The 14,094-nt window shown below is 39.7% G+C and overlaps 1 protein-coding gene across 1 annotated transcript; it reads right to left on the reverse strand.

Moving 5' to 3' along the window:
* Positions 1-7,198: 7,198 nt before the first annotated feature.
* LOC145980967 (uncharacterized) lies at positions 7,199-12,830 on the reverse strand. Its single transcript, XM_083114058.1, has 3 exons — positions 12,509-12,830; positions 10,746-10,923; positions 7,199-7,466 (listed from the first exon to the last, which is right to left on the reverse strand). Exons 1-3 carry the CDS (start codon positions 12,776-12,778, stop codon positions 7,261-7,263), a joined length of 654 nt encoding a protein of 217 aa, XP_082970184.1. The 5' UTR covers positions 12,779-12,830; the 3' UTR covers positions 7,199-7,260.
* Positions 12,831-14,094: the final 1,264 nt, after the last annotated feature.

Consider the following 14,094-nt stretch of genomic DNA (forward strand, 5'->3'; position numbering starts at 1 on the left):
AAATATAATGTTTAAAATGCTATACGTTGGATATACATAATTTTCTCAATTCGCGATTAAAATTACCACCTGAGCGCTGGTGTCGCTTCCAATATGGCCGCTCTAAGTAGGATAGATCTTTGTTTACATTCAGCAGTAGTACAAAAGAGCAGCGTGTTGTCATGACTGGTATGGTAGAAAACGTTTAAATTACGCATTATTTTTAAATATTGCTTATGCGATGTGAATTCCAGGTACTCTAACAAACGTGAAGCTGTACTGAGAACGAAGCATTTAATTATGATAGGCAAAAATAACACGGAAAATGCAGACGAAACTATGTATACGCACTGGTTGTCCAAAGCAGTGCTGTATCATCTGCACGTCATGTAACTGGGGTTCTCGGAAATTATTTGAAAATAAAGGAATTGAAATTGACCTGTACTTGAAAAGCTGGGACAGGAGAAAATTACGAACATATCGTTGCAGTTCTTTCTCGAAAGAGAAAGGCTGGTTTAATAATAATATTCACGATTTCATGACCAGGCTATACTCACTGAAAAAGGACATCGTACTGAATGAAACAGTAACATTAGCATATCCACTTCTTTTCTGGTTACATTTGACATTAATTCATTCTCAAACTATTTTCATCTTCTCTCTTAATCGACTTGCACCTGTTCCAAATTTCACACATACGTAACACCGGTAATACATGGACGCATTGGTTAAGACGCTTCATGATTTTTCGAAGAAAAAAAAAGCTTTATTTATAAAGTACAATTTAAAACTTTACTTTCATGGAAATATATATTTATCTCTCGATAAATAAAGTAAGCAGACTCGTGCATTCTTCGTAATTTCCTTGCCGAATTACAGTGTTATATCCCCCATACCAATCTTCTGTCAATTACGTTTTCCCTGATTTATTAACAAATTTCATTTTGTTGATTCCACGGGGTGGAAACACATGAAAACTTTTAATTTGTTCTGACCCATAAAACTATTTAGAGCAAAAAAACAAACAAAAAAAACCTGAACAGTAGACCTTACTTTCTCGCATATTCACCATGCTTTAAACGACTTCAACACAACGTATCCTACTTAGAGTACTTCCTGAAAATCCCGGCAGATGGCATATCGGTTAATTTTAATCGCGAATAGTCATTTGTAGTTACAATGTTTGCGCTGATGTGACTTTAAATAGAAAAATCATTCACTTCAAGAAGAGTTCTGATTTCTGTCTTCTAAAACATTAATTTAAAAAAAATTTGCTAAAAAATGAACCTTATTGTAAATGGGTTTCTTATCTTGTTGGGATGGATATCTGAAATCTACACTGTCAGTTTCAACCCTGCCATCTAGCGTTAACTTGAAGGAATGCTGCATCAACTTCCGGAATGGCAGCCAATCAGTAGCCAAATATCGCTGGAGGTTTTGCAGTACTATAGGGTTTGTAAATACACCCACCGGAATTAGCCCGTCGGAGCATATAAGAGAGTAAATAGGAGGCCCACTCTAATTGCTCCACGCGCTTATATACCAGGAAGGTAGAGTCATGGGTGATGTACTTAGCCCATAGAGCCTTAATATTAGTAGTCTTATAGGGGAAGTGTTCCTTCCCTTCTATCTTTGCATGACTGTGCACACCACCTCCCTGTCGAGTTGGACGTTCGACGTATACTCTATCCCCGGTATATATGGAGCTAGGTCGCGCATAGCGTCAGAGATGGGGGGAAATCGAGTGGCAAGAGCGATGCATTACACACTGCTCAAAGGCTGGTAACTGCAGTCGCTTTCCCCCTCCACGCAATCCCGTTTCCTCTCGCATGTTCATTGGTGGAGCCATCTCTTGTCACTACTTGCAGAAAGACTTGTTCTCGCTCACTTTTGCTCAAAGAATCCAGGGGTAGAGTATAGAGCTTAAGTGAGTGGTAGGCAAGGTACGCGCGTTGCTTGCACCCTACCGTCTAATAAGGTCCCGTGTCTGCCTAGACAGTCCCTTTTTTGAGACTCTGCCCCGATTTTTTTTAACGTAAGACGGGAAGTCAAAGTGTACCTTTTTTGTGAAAATGACTCATTGGCATCTGCAACAGTACACGTTCTCTACTATGACTGTTAGGTATGTCATTGTCGGGTAGAAAATATTTTACATTTCTATGTCAATAATGTGCCATAATTCAATTTTCTTAAAATATTCGAGTTTCCGCTCTGTTTACTTGCAACTAATGCCCCTACTGAACGTTGTTTCTCCTGCATGAATGGTTTGCGGATAAGTGAGAACACTGTGACACTGATAAGTGACACTGGCCGCGGTGGCTCAGTCGGTAACGCGTCTGACTACCATGCTCAAGGTCCGGGTTCGATCCCCGGCCGGTTCAAATACGGGAACTTTTCTAACGTTGGAAGCGGTCCCGGCGCCCACCCAGCGTCGAATAACATGGGTACCTGGGGGAAACCCTGGGGGGTAAAGGCGGTCAGGGGCGTGATGCTGATCACATCACCCCTACTCACGACCGGATCAAGAAAGTGTGGGGCGTTACCCCCACACCCCCTATACGCCTTCATGGCGTGGTGCTAAGCACAGGGGAACACTTTTTTAAGTGAGAACAACGCTCTTTCAGTATAGTCTTTGAAAGCTATGTTGATTAAGAAGGTGAACTTCAATCAGACGTATGTAAACTTTTACAAAATGTTATTTGAAAAGAAGGATGTACTGAAGAAGATCCATTCATCGGAAAAATATGAATGAATGGCTTCTAATTCTAAAGGACTGCTTGGGGAGGTGCATTACATGTCATACAATATAGCTATCTGTGTGTGTGTGTCTCTCTCTCTACATACATACATATATACCCATATATTCTATATAGGCCTGCAGAGCATTCCCTGACATTCGCTACGAGACTCGGCGGCAAGCGGCCCGACGTCAGAGCTTGTCTTTCCCGGTGAACGGGGTCCGCGACAGTCGGTAGAGTCTGCTTTAAAATTACAGTTTTCATATTGTGTACTAACCTTGACTACAGAAGGTGTTGAAAATGATGTCCCTCTGCTGCAACGTTCTTCAATTAGAATAAGGTGACTTGGTTCTTGTCAGGAATCACAAGTTAAGTTCCCGAAAGAATAGGACTATCGCCAAATTGTTTGAGGTATACATTGGCCCCTATGTCGCCTCGGATGTTCGAAGCAACACTGCCCTGCTGTTGAACCCGACGACCAAGAACCCAGTCGACCGAGTGAATTTTGACAACCTTCGTCTCTTCAGGTGTTCCCCCGAACGGAGAAGACAAATAGTGAATGAAGAAAAGACTTAGTGATTGAAGAGTAAAAGAGATATAGACTCTGGTTTACCAAAAAAAATTCTGAAAATTTAAACTTTTTAATTTTCCTCAAAATTTTTGCCCGAGAGAGGGGCATATGTAACGACCCTGCGTGGTTATCACATGTAGCTATCCTGCGTGATAGCCATATTCTTTAATATATAATTATTAATGCTGGAGAAATGCCCTGCGAGGCTTACGCTTTTGATTTATCTTTTATCTAATTTTGAGTGCATTGTTGTTAAGCATAAAACATATATATTGTTGTAACACACACGTTTTGGTTAAAGGAAGCATGCTAAATACCCTGCGTGGTTAACGCATTCAGTTATCTTTCGTGCAGTAATTCTTGTTTAATTTGTAACTTGCATTGTCGAATCTCTTTATCTTGTAATTTCTTTAATGTAACGTATTCAGTTTAGCACACAAGTGTTAAGTTTATATAGCCACATGCTAGTGGTTTTTACAATGCTAAACTTGATATTTTATACCGCACGAGTTGCATCTCGTGAATTGAAGGGAGTTTGCAACACTGCAGCCGGCTTAGTTCCGATCTTCTCCACCCGCCTCAGTGCTGCCACCAAACAGTATATAAACAAAGCATCGAGGCCCGGAGCTCAGTCGACTGCCAGATGCCTACTGCGAAAGACCTGGTTCACAGATCTAGTCTGGAAGTTTCCCATACCAGGATCCAATAGCTTCCTTGAGAAGGAAGGAGGAAAATAAAAAAGCAGTTTTCTTACCTACCTCGTCTGCCCCATAAGAGCTTGATGTGCTACCCTTGGGTCGTGGCGGCCCAAGCCCAAGTCTCCTGGGTGCTTCCAGACCTACCCTTTGTACCTTGCCGTCTCTTGCTACTGACTGGACATACCAAGGGACCGAACCGTTCCCTTGTCGTAGCTGGATTGACTTTGCGGCGTCCTTTCACACCAACACCTTTGTGTAACCGCGGGCCCCTTGGCCCGTCCCTCGCTATTGACGCTTTCGCATGTTGTCCCCAGACGGCGTGGCACGTGACGGCTACCAAGGTTCCTATTGGTTACCTGTACTAGTTGGTTCCCCCTAAATTAGATAAGAATACTAATACTGCCCAGGTACCTCACTGAGGAGGATTTAAGAGCGTATGTGCTAAACTGGTTATTTACATGCGTGTATAAATATAAATAAACTTTTACAAGTTGACCTTTCCATAATAAACCCCGCAAGCCATGAGATACTTTGAGTCCATGTCTTCGGCTGGCTACAAGCTAGCATATATGGGTACACTTTTGCACCGCTCCGTGGTGTAGTGTGCAGTGCTCCGGCGCGCGGATGTTGCAAAGGAAATTGGCATTTATACGTGCAAGTTCGTCTACTGTAATTCTCCCGATTTCTCGTACAATACTCTTAACTCAGGAATGGTGCGCGGATTGTCTTTGTATACTTTATTTTTTAGATTTCCCCATTTTTCTTTCCACTTTTATTCAGAACTGACCCTGTTACTCTAAACTTTTTTACGAGGTTTAATATAGTGGTCCTATGTGGAACGGGAACACCAGAAAACTTCGTTGCAAAACGTCGTCGCATTTCTCCACAATTCCTCTTTCCGAAGTAACACTCGACAAGATAAATCCTTTGTTGTAATGTAAACTTTTGTGGTGCCATATTAAGCCACAATCTTCAACACACGGACAAGCCACAACACAACTTCCGAGGGAGGATTATACTGGCGTCACTCTGCAACGTCAACAGAAAGGGAAAGAGAGCGAAGGCAGGGAGAGCGAAAAAATCAGACTGTAGCGTGCGACTGTCGCGGACCAAGTTCACAGGGAAAGACAAGCACTGAAGCCGGGCCGCTTGCCGCCGAGTCTCGTAGCGAATGTCAGGATATGCTCTGTGTGTATGTATATATATATATTGTAGTGTGACTCGATTTATGACTTGGAGATCTTAGAGTCACAAAGGATGTAGCAAATTATGCAATGGGAGAGGTTTCCATTTTACAATGTTGATTTGCCTATTCTGTCAAGGAGAAGAAAGAAGAGTAATGACAGAGCGAATTTCTCTCCACACTTACCTAGATCCGACCGTGTTGTTAATCCATGGAAAGGCCTTGGTTCGAGGTGCAACTTACTGAGGCGTCTCGCACCTTAAGTTATGCGTCCCCTCGAACTTTCACGATCCAGCGCTCACTGTATTCGACGGTTTCTTATTGACAACTGAGAGAGAGTTTTACCTTGCGGGATGTTTTATACTGTTCTTGACATTCTTTGCTCTCACCTCTCAATGAGAGGTCAGAGCCTCTATCCTCCACGGAAAATCCGCAGAGGATGCGAGGCCAGAATTACATACACAGCGGCAGTGGCGGTGATTGGGTTGCAAAACGGGGGGGGGGAAACAGTATATTTCCCTTTGTAGATAAAGTTTAGCATAGTTGGTGGGGAAGTAACAAAAGAGTGGGAGCAACTGACCCCTTGCCCCCCCCCTAATCGCCGCCACTGCACAGCGGTATGCAGCTAAAACAATGAAGCTATTCTCTGTGGAATGCGGCATTGTCAATGAGTGGTCGGATCGTTTGTTAGAAGGGGAAATATGAAAAAGTAGAACTTTTACAGATTCGCCTCTGCGTTACTCTTCAATATATATATATATATAGAAACCTACATACATATATATTGATGCGTTCACTGATTCTTCAGTGGTTACGTTGGATCTTATTGTGAATGCTGTTGGACTCAGATGATAGAGCTAGAGGTTTCGCTTTATGGTCACCCTACAATTTCCCTTATCAGCCCCTTGGCCGTGGCGTGGAAATAAACAAGGGATATTATGCGTCGACCAACTCACCTCTCGGTCACGTTGTCCAGCGTAGACATCAGATATTTGGCTCTGTGTTGTACTCCGTTGTCCGTGAAGACCACAGTCTTCCGTTTCTGTGGCGATGCAGGCTGCCTGGGCACTGCAGACTCTCGCTCCGTGCCTGGACAATGGCGCGTTCGAATCCGCGGGTGGCAAGACTTGAGTGTCCTCAGCTAGCAGACTTTTCTGGAGCTGTTACTCGCAGATAGCGTTTTCGATCAACTGGCCCCTTTTCCAAATTTACCGGGCTTTTCAGCGTCGTTGCTCTGCTTGGTTTTTGCTGATGAATCGTTCCGGGTTTTGTGTGTTTTGATGAGTCTGTTACACCACAAAACCCGGTAGCGATTATAGAAATGTTGCATACCCTGACGTCATTGCTTACTTAGCGATGGAATGTGACAGCTGACTTGCTGACCGAGTGTCGGTGAATGGTTTTGGAAAACTGAGATTTTATGATGGCTCCCTTGTTTCATTCCACAATATATACATTATATATACACATTATATATATATATATATATATATATATATATATATACGTGTGTGTGTGTGTTGTGTACGTTTGCGTGTGTAGTCCATTTATGCTGCTGACCTCAGAGGCCGAGTGGTTAGCATACCGCGCTATGACGCTAGCTCGCTAGTGGTTCTTTGTGAGTTTCACCTTCATCAATTTTATCATATCATCGCTCATCCTCATCGTCGGTATTAGCCAAAAGTGGCAGAAAAGTAACGCAAAATAATAATAATCAAATCAATATAACCTATCTAGGTATACATACATAGTTGTAATAAATAATAAATATTGGGCCTCACCGATGGCGAAGTGGTAGCATCGTTACCTTGTAGTGAAGGGATCCCGGGTTCGATACCCGGTGGAGGTACATAGTGGTTCGGATCCCACTTTAAACTGTAGGTCCAGTCCCGATTAGCCTTGATGTGCATAAAGTGGACTTAAAACAGCAATCAATAAATAATACATTCAAAGAACAATTCCCAATCAGTTTTTTAATATTCTTTATTCAGTTTACAAATACTGCTATTAGAATTTGATATATGTCCATGTAGCCATTAATTATACGTGCTGCATTCATTTCATAATGCATTTACATTCTTTCCTTCTATTTCACTGGCAAGCATTAACAAAAGTCATGATTTTCTTCGCTCCTACTTCATGGAAAAACATGAGAATTGAATTTTCTCTTTCTTCGTCAAATGAGGTTTGTTTACTGAATGCAACTGTGATCACAGGGACTTCATCCTCTGACCAGCAAAACATCATAATCATGTAGCCCTCTGGCACTACACGCGGAACTGCTACGTTGAAAGGAACTGCAAAGGAATGTGGATAATCATTTTCTATATTTGTAAGTATCTAAGATACTTGATACAATAGCACAAAATTCATGTTAGTATTTAATTGATTACAAAATAAAATGTGAATTAATGTGTTTCGTAAATCCCTCATGCACTAAAAACACAGGTGTTAAAGCTACACAGACAGTAGTCCCAGGGGGTTCACACCATATTAGAGTTGACGAGCTGTATCTCTGCGGGTGACCTTGACTAATTCGCGCAGACACATGTCCGTAGATGCTACCTACTCGCCGTTGAGTGGTCGACACCTCTTACAAAGTTAGAGGAGAATGACACCCATTGGCTAAGGCAGCCAGTAGCTCCTCCCTTTGCTACTGCGCAGCTAGTCGTGGTCAAGGTTCACCCGCAAAGATACAACTCGTTCACTCTAGTCAAGGTTCAATCTCAGTGGTATTAAAATAAAATAATGTTCATCACAACCATTATTATGTAGTATTTTAATAAGACTGATGTTAAATATTGATCAAATGTGGTAAGGACATCCAGGGACCATTGGCTTCTTAGCTTTACCACCATTTGGATTAAAATGTCCGGTATAAAACAAGTATAATGATCTACAATGGATATACACACAAACAACAATGAAACAAACAGTTTTGCCGCAAGAGACTAAAGTTGGATTAAAATTGTTTTGGCTTCGAGATTGTAGTAGTGACACCTTTTGTGAACAGATGGAAGAGTTTTGTTTACCATGAACTTTATATTTGTAAAATAACATAAGAAGAAGCAACATGGCTGATTGTTGTCCTGGTTTTGTGGCTTTTGGTTTTTGACGGATATAACGTTGTTCGTGTGACAAATTCAATTAGTGTTGGTAATTTTGGAAACCTTCTCATTGTCTATGAAGATTAAAATTTATAATAATTTTTCTGTTATTTTTTGCTCGCATGGTCGTGTTGCAGGGGAAAAATAATGTTTTTTTGCGGCACTATTTTTTTCACGTAGGATATCAAGTCATTGCTTCCAATTGCGATACGCTGCATACATGCACGACGATTTCGTCAGAAACTGAATAAGAAATAAATTACTTTTGATTAAATCGAATAGTCAGGAGTAACAACCAGCACTTAGTCATTGAATTCCTTCACAAGCATTGTATGCATCCTTCCACAATCAGTACCACTGTACTGCCATCTGTGAGAAAATATTCCCCATTTGTTGCAACGTTTGTTGCATGAACAACATACAGAAGTAGTTGTATAGCTTATGTAGAGCAGTTTATGTGCTTTGCATGTACATATATGTTTCACATAAGTATGTGCCGTACTATAATCATAAGAAAATAACTGATGTATTACATTGTGAGTTGTTTTTGTGAAGCAAATCTTCTAACATTAAGTTCCTTTTGACTGCCATTTTCATGCATGTACTGTTGTATTTGGAATGTTATTTCTTTTGTTCCTCATGCCGTATATGTAGTAGAAACTGTTGGATTTGATTCCGTTTTATGTTGGTGAGGTGAAAATCTTATGTTGCTTGGGTATGAACCTTCTGGTTTAGGAATGCCGGTGAATGAATGTTTGGTCAGATATAACAATAAACACTGTCATAGGAATTAAGTTTCACTCCTCGATGCTTCAAGTTGGAACAACAAAAAAGCAAAACACAATCCATATTGTATGATCAGCAGCAGATTCTTTTAGCGCTCAGAATTGCTCCCAGGTAACCATTTATTAGAAGCAGGGTTAACCCTAGAGCAACTTCATTCAGGGACATAACTGGAAAAATTCTTACCTGAAAGCACCCAATCTGGAATCGAACCGACATACATAAAGCACCAGCTTCGCAGAGAATTTAAGTCCAAACGTTGTTAAGTGTGAAATATCGTTATGCTTTTCTTTGTAAGTCTGTTGAAATACAGAGGTGTTCATTGTGGAAGCTGTAAGTTAAGCTGTGTGACAGTAAATTTGTTATTACATGTTAATTAGATTAGTGGTATATGTATGTTCCAAGTAAAGGTATTTGTAAAACGCGTGCATATTGGCCTCTGTGCATACACGACAGACGCCAGACCCTCGCTAGTCTGCCAAATGTAGTCCAAAGTGTACTTAAGGCGAGGAGGGATAATTTCCCTTAGGTCTTTTTCGCTGGAACAGCTGTCGATCACTGTTGCCAACTTCGCTCTTTTGGAGCCAGATCTGGCTCTTTCGTGTACTCGTTACTGTGAACTGTGGCTCCGCCCTCTACCCCGCCATGATGCCACCACTGGCTCCGGCCCATAAGGACCAACCTTTGCCATGAGTGTACATTTTGTACGTGACGTGATATTCATATGTAGGCTGCGTCACCCACTCCCCTCTTTCCTCCCCAGGTATTTTTATATATAGAGCTGTGGCTTAAGGTGAAGATGTCAATATTATTATCCGGGAATCCTTTATTTTCGATTTCATATGAACATCATAAAATTATTAAGATGGGTAACGCCGTCAAATCTAGGCGGTGAAAACTAAGAATACATTTCCATCACTTTTAAGATAATAACAGCGCCCCCACCCCTCTGACACCTAAATTACCCTAGGAGACACTTTATGCAGCCTTCGTTAATCTAGATCCTTGAAAGTCATCTTTAGCTCTTGGTGAAATGTAGCTCTTTTATGCACATCAGGTTTGATAGCACTGCCAGGATGGCTGTAGGAGGCAAGGAGAAATACATTAAACTTATAGGAGAATTATTTTACTCGTTTTCTTGGAGATATCAAACTTCCGATGGCAGAAAAAAAATATATGATTGGGTAAAGCATCTATTGAAGATGATATTTGCGCTAGAAATAGTCGAAACTCCCATTTGTTTAGCCGTGACTTCAATTTGAAGTTGTCTCTCCATAAGGAATACATGGGATTCTGTAAGTACGTATTCATCACATTTTTCAAACAAGGTATCTAGCTTAATAATCAACTTTAAAAAACCCTTCCACTTGAAACATGGGGAGAAATTCATACTCTCAAATTATGCGTGGATTTTCTTTAGTAGCAGTGCCAATTCCAACGATATTCAATTAAATGCATGCCTGCTTTCTAAATGGTGATTTTGAGTTACGCCTGAAGTTTATAGGATTCACGAGCTATACTAATCGCTATACCATAGACGATGGAGCACACACACACACACACACACACAAAAAAAACTTTGATTTATAATGATACAACACACACACACATTGTCATCGGACACCAAAAGGTGCTTCTCAAAAATACTCATTTTCTTAACATAGTTATTTCGGTTAAATAACTTACCGCCTTGATATCCAACGCAACTCAGTTCGCCATTGGTTAGCAGGTCACAAGGTATATCAACGTCGTCATTATCAAGGCCAAATTGTAGGTTAATGGAACTGGAGTTTGTTTTATTAAGGCTCAACGTGAAGCATTCGGAATATTCTGTGGCCATCAGGGGGTACCAGTCACCAGTGATCTGACAAAACAAAACACTAACTTCATGTACAAAGTTATATGGATTGTATGCTCGGACTCGTTTATAAGAAAGAGTATACTGTAAAGTTATTTCAGCATGCAAACTCAAGGGGGGACTAGACGCACCCCCGCCATCATGTGGCGTCTTATCTGGTCTATATCATCAAAACAAAATTTTATGAATTGCTTTCTTACACCTTACCTTAAGATACGACAATTTATTCCCGATTCAGGAGTTCCCAACTCGGGAACTATGGGAATTCCAATGAAAATAGTATGATCTCAGAAACTGGTCTTCAGCAGTTGGATATTTCAGTGAAATGTCTTCCTAACTCAGGAAGCCCTTCTATTTGCCTCGGGGGAGGATGTATTGGTGTTTGCAATAGTTTTATTAGTCACACAAGGGTAACTGCTAACGTAACCTAACATACAAGCAAAAGATCTGAAACTCTTCGTAAAGCACAATACTTTTTCTGCATGGACATGTATGTATGTAGTATTTCAGAGTAACGTGCAGGAACCATAAGAACCACTCAAATCTCTAAGAGCCAGTGGTTCCTGATTTGTGAACTTTCGTCATAGTTCCTGAATTGGGACTTCCTGAGTTGGGTCATCACCGATAAGTTTGGCTGTGTCCAGAATCGTAAGAGAAACTCAAAATAATAAGATCCGAATCGTAAGAAAATTTCTTGTAACACCAGGAAACGCTCACTCAAAGTTGTAAGAGTATTAGACTATTTTAATATCATTACCGTTATGACATGATTTGGATATATTATTATCCATTTAATACAAACAATGTTCTTATGAGCAAAATTTTGTAAAATTTGCTAACTTATTCAATCGGACTGAAAACTATGTGTGAACTGTACAAATTAATTATTATACGAGCATAAAAAGGAACTCAAATCACAGAACGACTAGAGGTGCTGTAATTGTAAAGGTAGATATTTCATATCTGTGATTTAGGGGAGGAAGATACCAAATAAAATATTTCAAAATTATCATTTATAACCTTCATTTTAAAATTTGTTCAAGGATGGAAACGATAATATAAGATCATTTATGGGAGTTGCATTTCCAATTTGGTATCCCCCGAGTTCATTTCTGCTTTAATTTGAAAAGTGTAATTTCTCAAATTACCTTGTGGAGCTGTAGTACCATAAGCTAATTCTTGAGTACATAAGTGCACATTACTGATTCGTCGCACCAATGCCGACACCAGGAATGTGCTAAATCTTACTTTATTTTTAGATAAGACAATATTTAATGTTCAAGTTCCCTGCAAAAGAAAGACACAGATTTTATATTGGATAAATTGATTGATTGATTTGCTTTGGCTTTTTGTGCCACTTTTGGCTTATTTGCGATGGGGATGAGTGGTGATATGATGAAATTGATGAATGGACACTTACAACATCCATGCCCAAGCCGGGATTCGAACCTGGAAGCCCTGGCGTCGTAGCGCGATGTGCTAACCACTTCGCCACGGGCGCCGGATATATTTGGACAAATGTTGTCATTGTTAAAATATATATTGGTCCAACAATATGTAACGAACAAGTAAATGAATATAAATAACATACCTGATCTATGTCAAATTCTTGCGCATATTGTGTCAAAAGCGAACAAGTAGAGTTTTCAAGCTTCTCGTCCCTCTTATATATCTTCTCCAGTTTCCTTTCCTCGATAAAACGACGAAAAACTGATTCTTCTTCAAGAGATGACCTGGGCATAGCTCCACGTTTAGAAAACTCAAAGAACTTGCTATTGGAAGCCATCTGGTGGAAGCTAAACGCAACAGCTTCGTTGATTAATAGAAGTGCAGCGATCCATAAGAATTCTCCACATTTCATTGTTCAGACAAGTGTTTGCGAACTAATTGTGTGAACGTGTGTATAATGGACGGAGAGAAGAAACTGAGTCAAAGTCAGAAGTCAGAACATAATCAGTTGTTATATCTGGTAACGCAGGAAACAATTTTGGAAGATCTAGTTTTTATCATAACCTGGAACTTTCGATTCTGATAGACTTAAATTTATGCCTGCATGCAGTAGATTTTATTATACAGTCATCACCAAATCCGAATCAGTTACTTTGATTTGAGTTCTGTTATTTAACTTCGCTTTTCTGCCACTTTTTGCTAACCCCGCCGATGAGGATGTGTGATAATATGATGAAATCGAGAGAGGTGACTGACTAATCTGATCCATTTGGAAATAGATTGAAATAATATTTACAATGACTGCATAAACAAATGTTAATTCTATGTATTAATGTATAACATTAAGGCATAAATAAATTTATATTTTCTTCACAGATGACACAATTGTCTAGTAAAATTTCAACAAAAAATGACAAAACTAACTTTTAAAATCATGTATATTTCCAATTACACATTAAAACATTAAATATGTTCTAAATATTACTCCAAAATACTCTGAATATTCGATATATATAATAATAATCATAAATCCAAGTGTTGTATTCTTTGTGGTAGAGACTTTTTACATTGCCTAAAATTGATCTTACCCGAATAAGAGAGATTGTATTGCCAACTCGTCTTTTAAGTTATTGTAGGCAGGAAACGTATTTATATGTACTAAAAAGTGTGAATAAATACCATTTAGTGATTGTAATAATAAATATGGAATTAAATATGCTCTTACAATTTAGAAAAATGACAATTTTCATTATGCAAGCGGCTCACCTAGCTAAATAAATTGCATTAGGCTTTCATGAGATTAATTGCAATGCAAAATTCAAATTCAAAATGTATGCTATTTTCTAACGGAATTACCAAACTTTTCTTTAAGAGCTGAAACGTGATTGATTGATTGATTTGGTTTATTTTACTTTTCTTCCATTTTGGGCTAATCGCGAAGATGAGGATGAGTGAAGAATATGATAAATTGATGAAGACACTCACAAGGAACACCCATGGCGTACTCGAACCCGGGATCCCTGGTGTTGTAGCGCTCTGTGCTAACCACTTTGCCATAAAGGTCGGTAGCTGAAACGTGAACTTCCTCCTTTCGTCTCAAAAGACATATTTATATTGACTGAAACTGTGTTCGATATCACGTGAAGCAATGGGATCATATTTAAAATATGCAATCCCTTGAGAAGTCAAGGCTAAGTATATATTCACATTTGAATCATGGTTTAAAAC

Source organism: Lepisma saccharinum, chromosome 28 (assembly GCF_977018435.1).
Source record: "Lepisma saccharinum chromosome 28, izLepSacc3.1, whole genome shotgun sequence".
Taxonomy (NCBI): domain Eukaryota; kingdom Metazoa; phylum Arthropoda; class Insecta; order Zygentoma; family Lepismatidae; genus Lepisma; species Lepisma saccharinum.

Bases quoted from the DNA above. Each gene is read 5' to 3' on its own strand.
- LOC145980967 (XM_083114058.1), bottom strand. From the start codon at position 12,778: ATGAAATGTGGAGAATTCTTATGGATCGCTGCACTTCTATTAATCAAC. The intron at 10,924-12,508 runs GTATGTTATTTA...TTGTTTTGTCAG, and splicing joins AAGAATTTGACATAGATCAG to ATCACTGGTGACTGGTACCC. The intron at 7,467-10,745 runs GTAAGTTATTTA...ATTCCTTTGCAG, and splicing joins TTGCGTTGGATATCAAGGCG to TTCCTTTCAACGTAGCAGTT.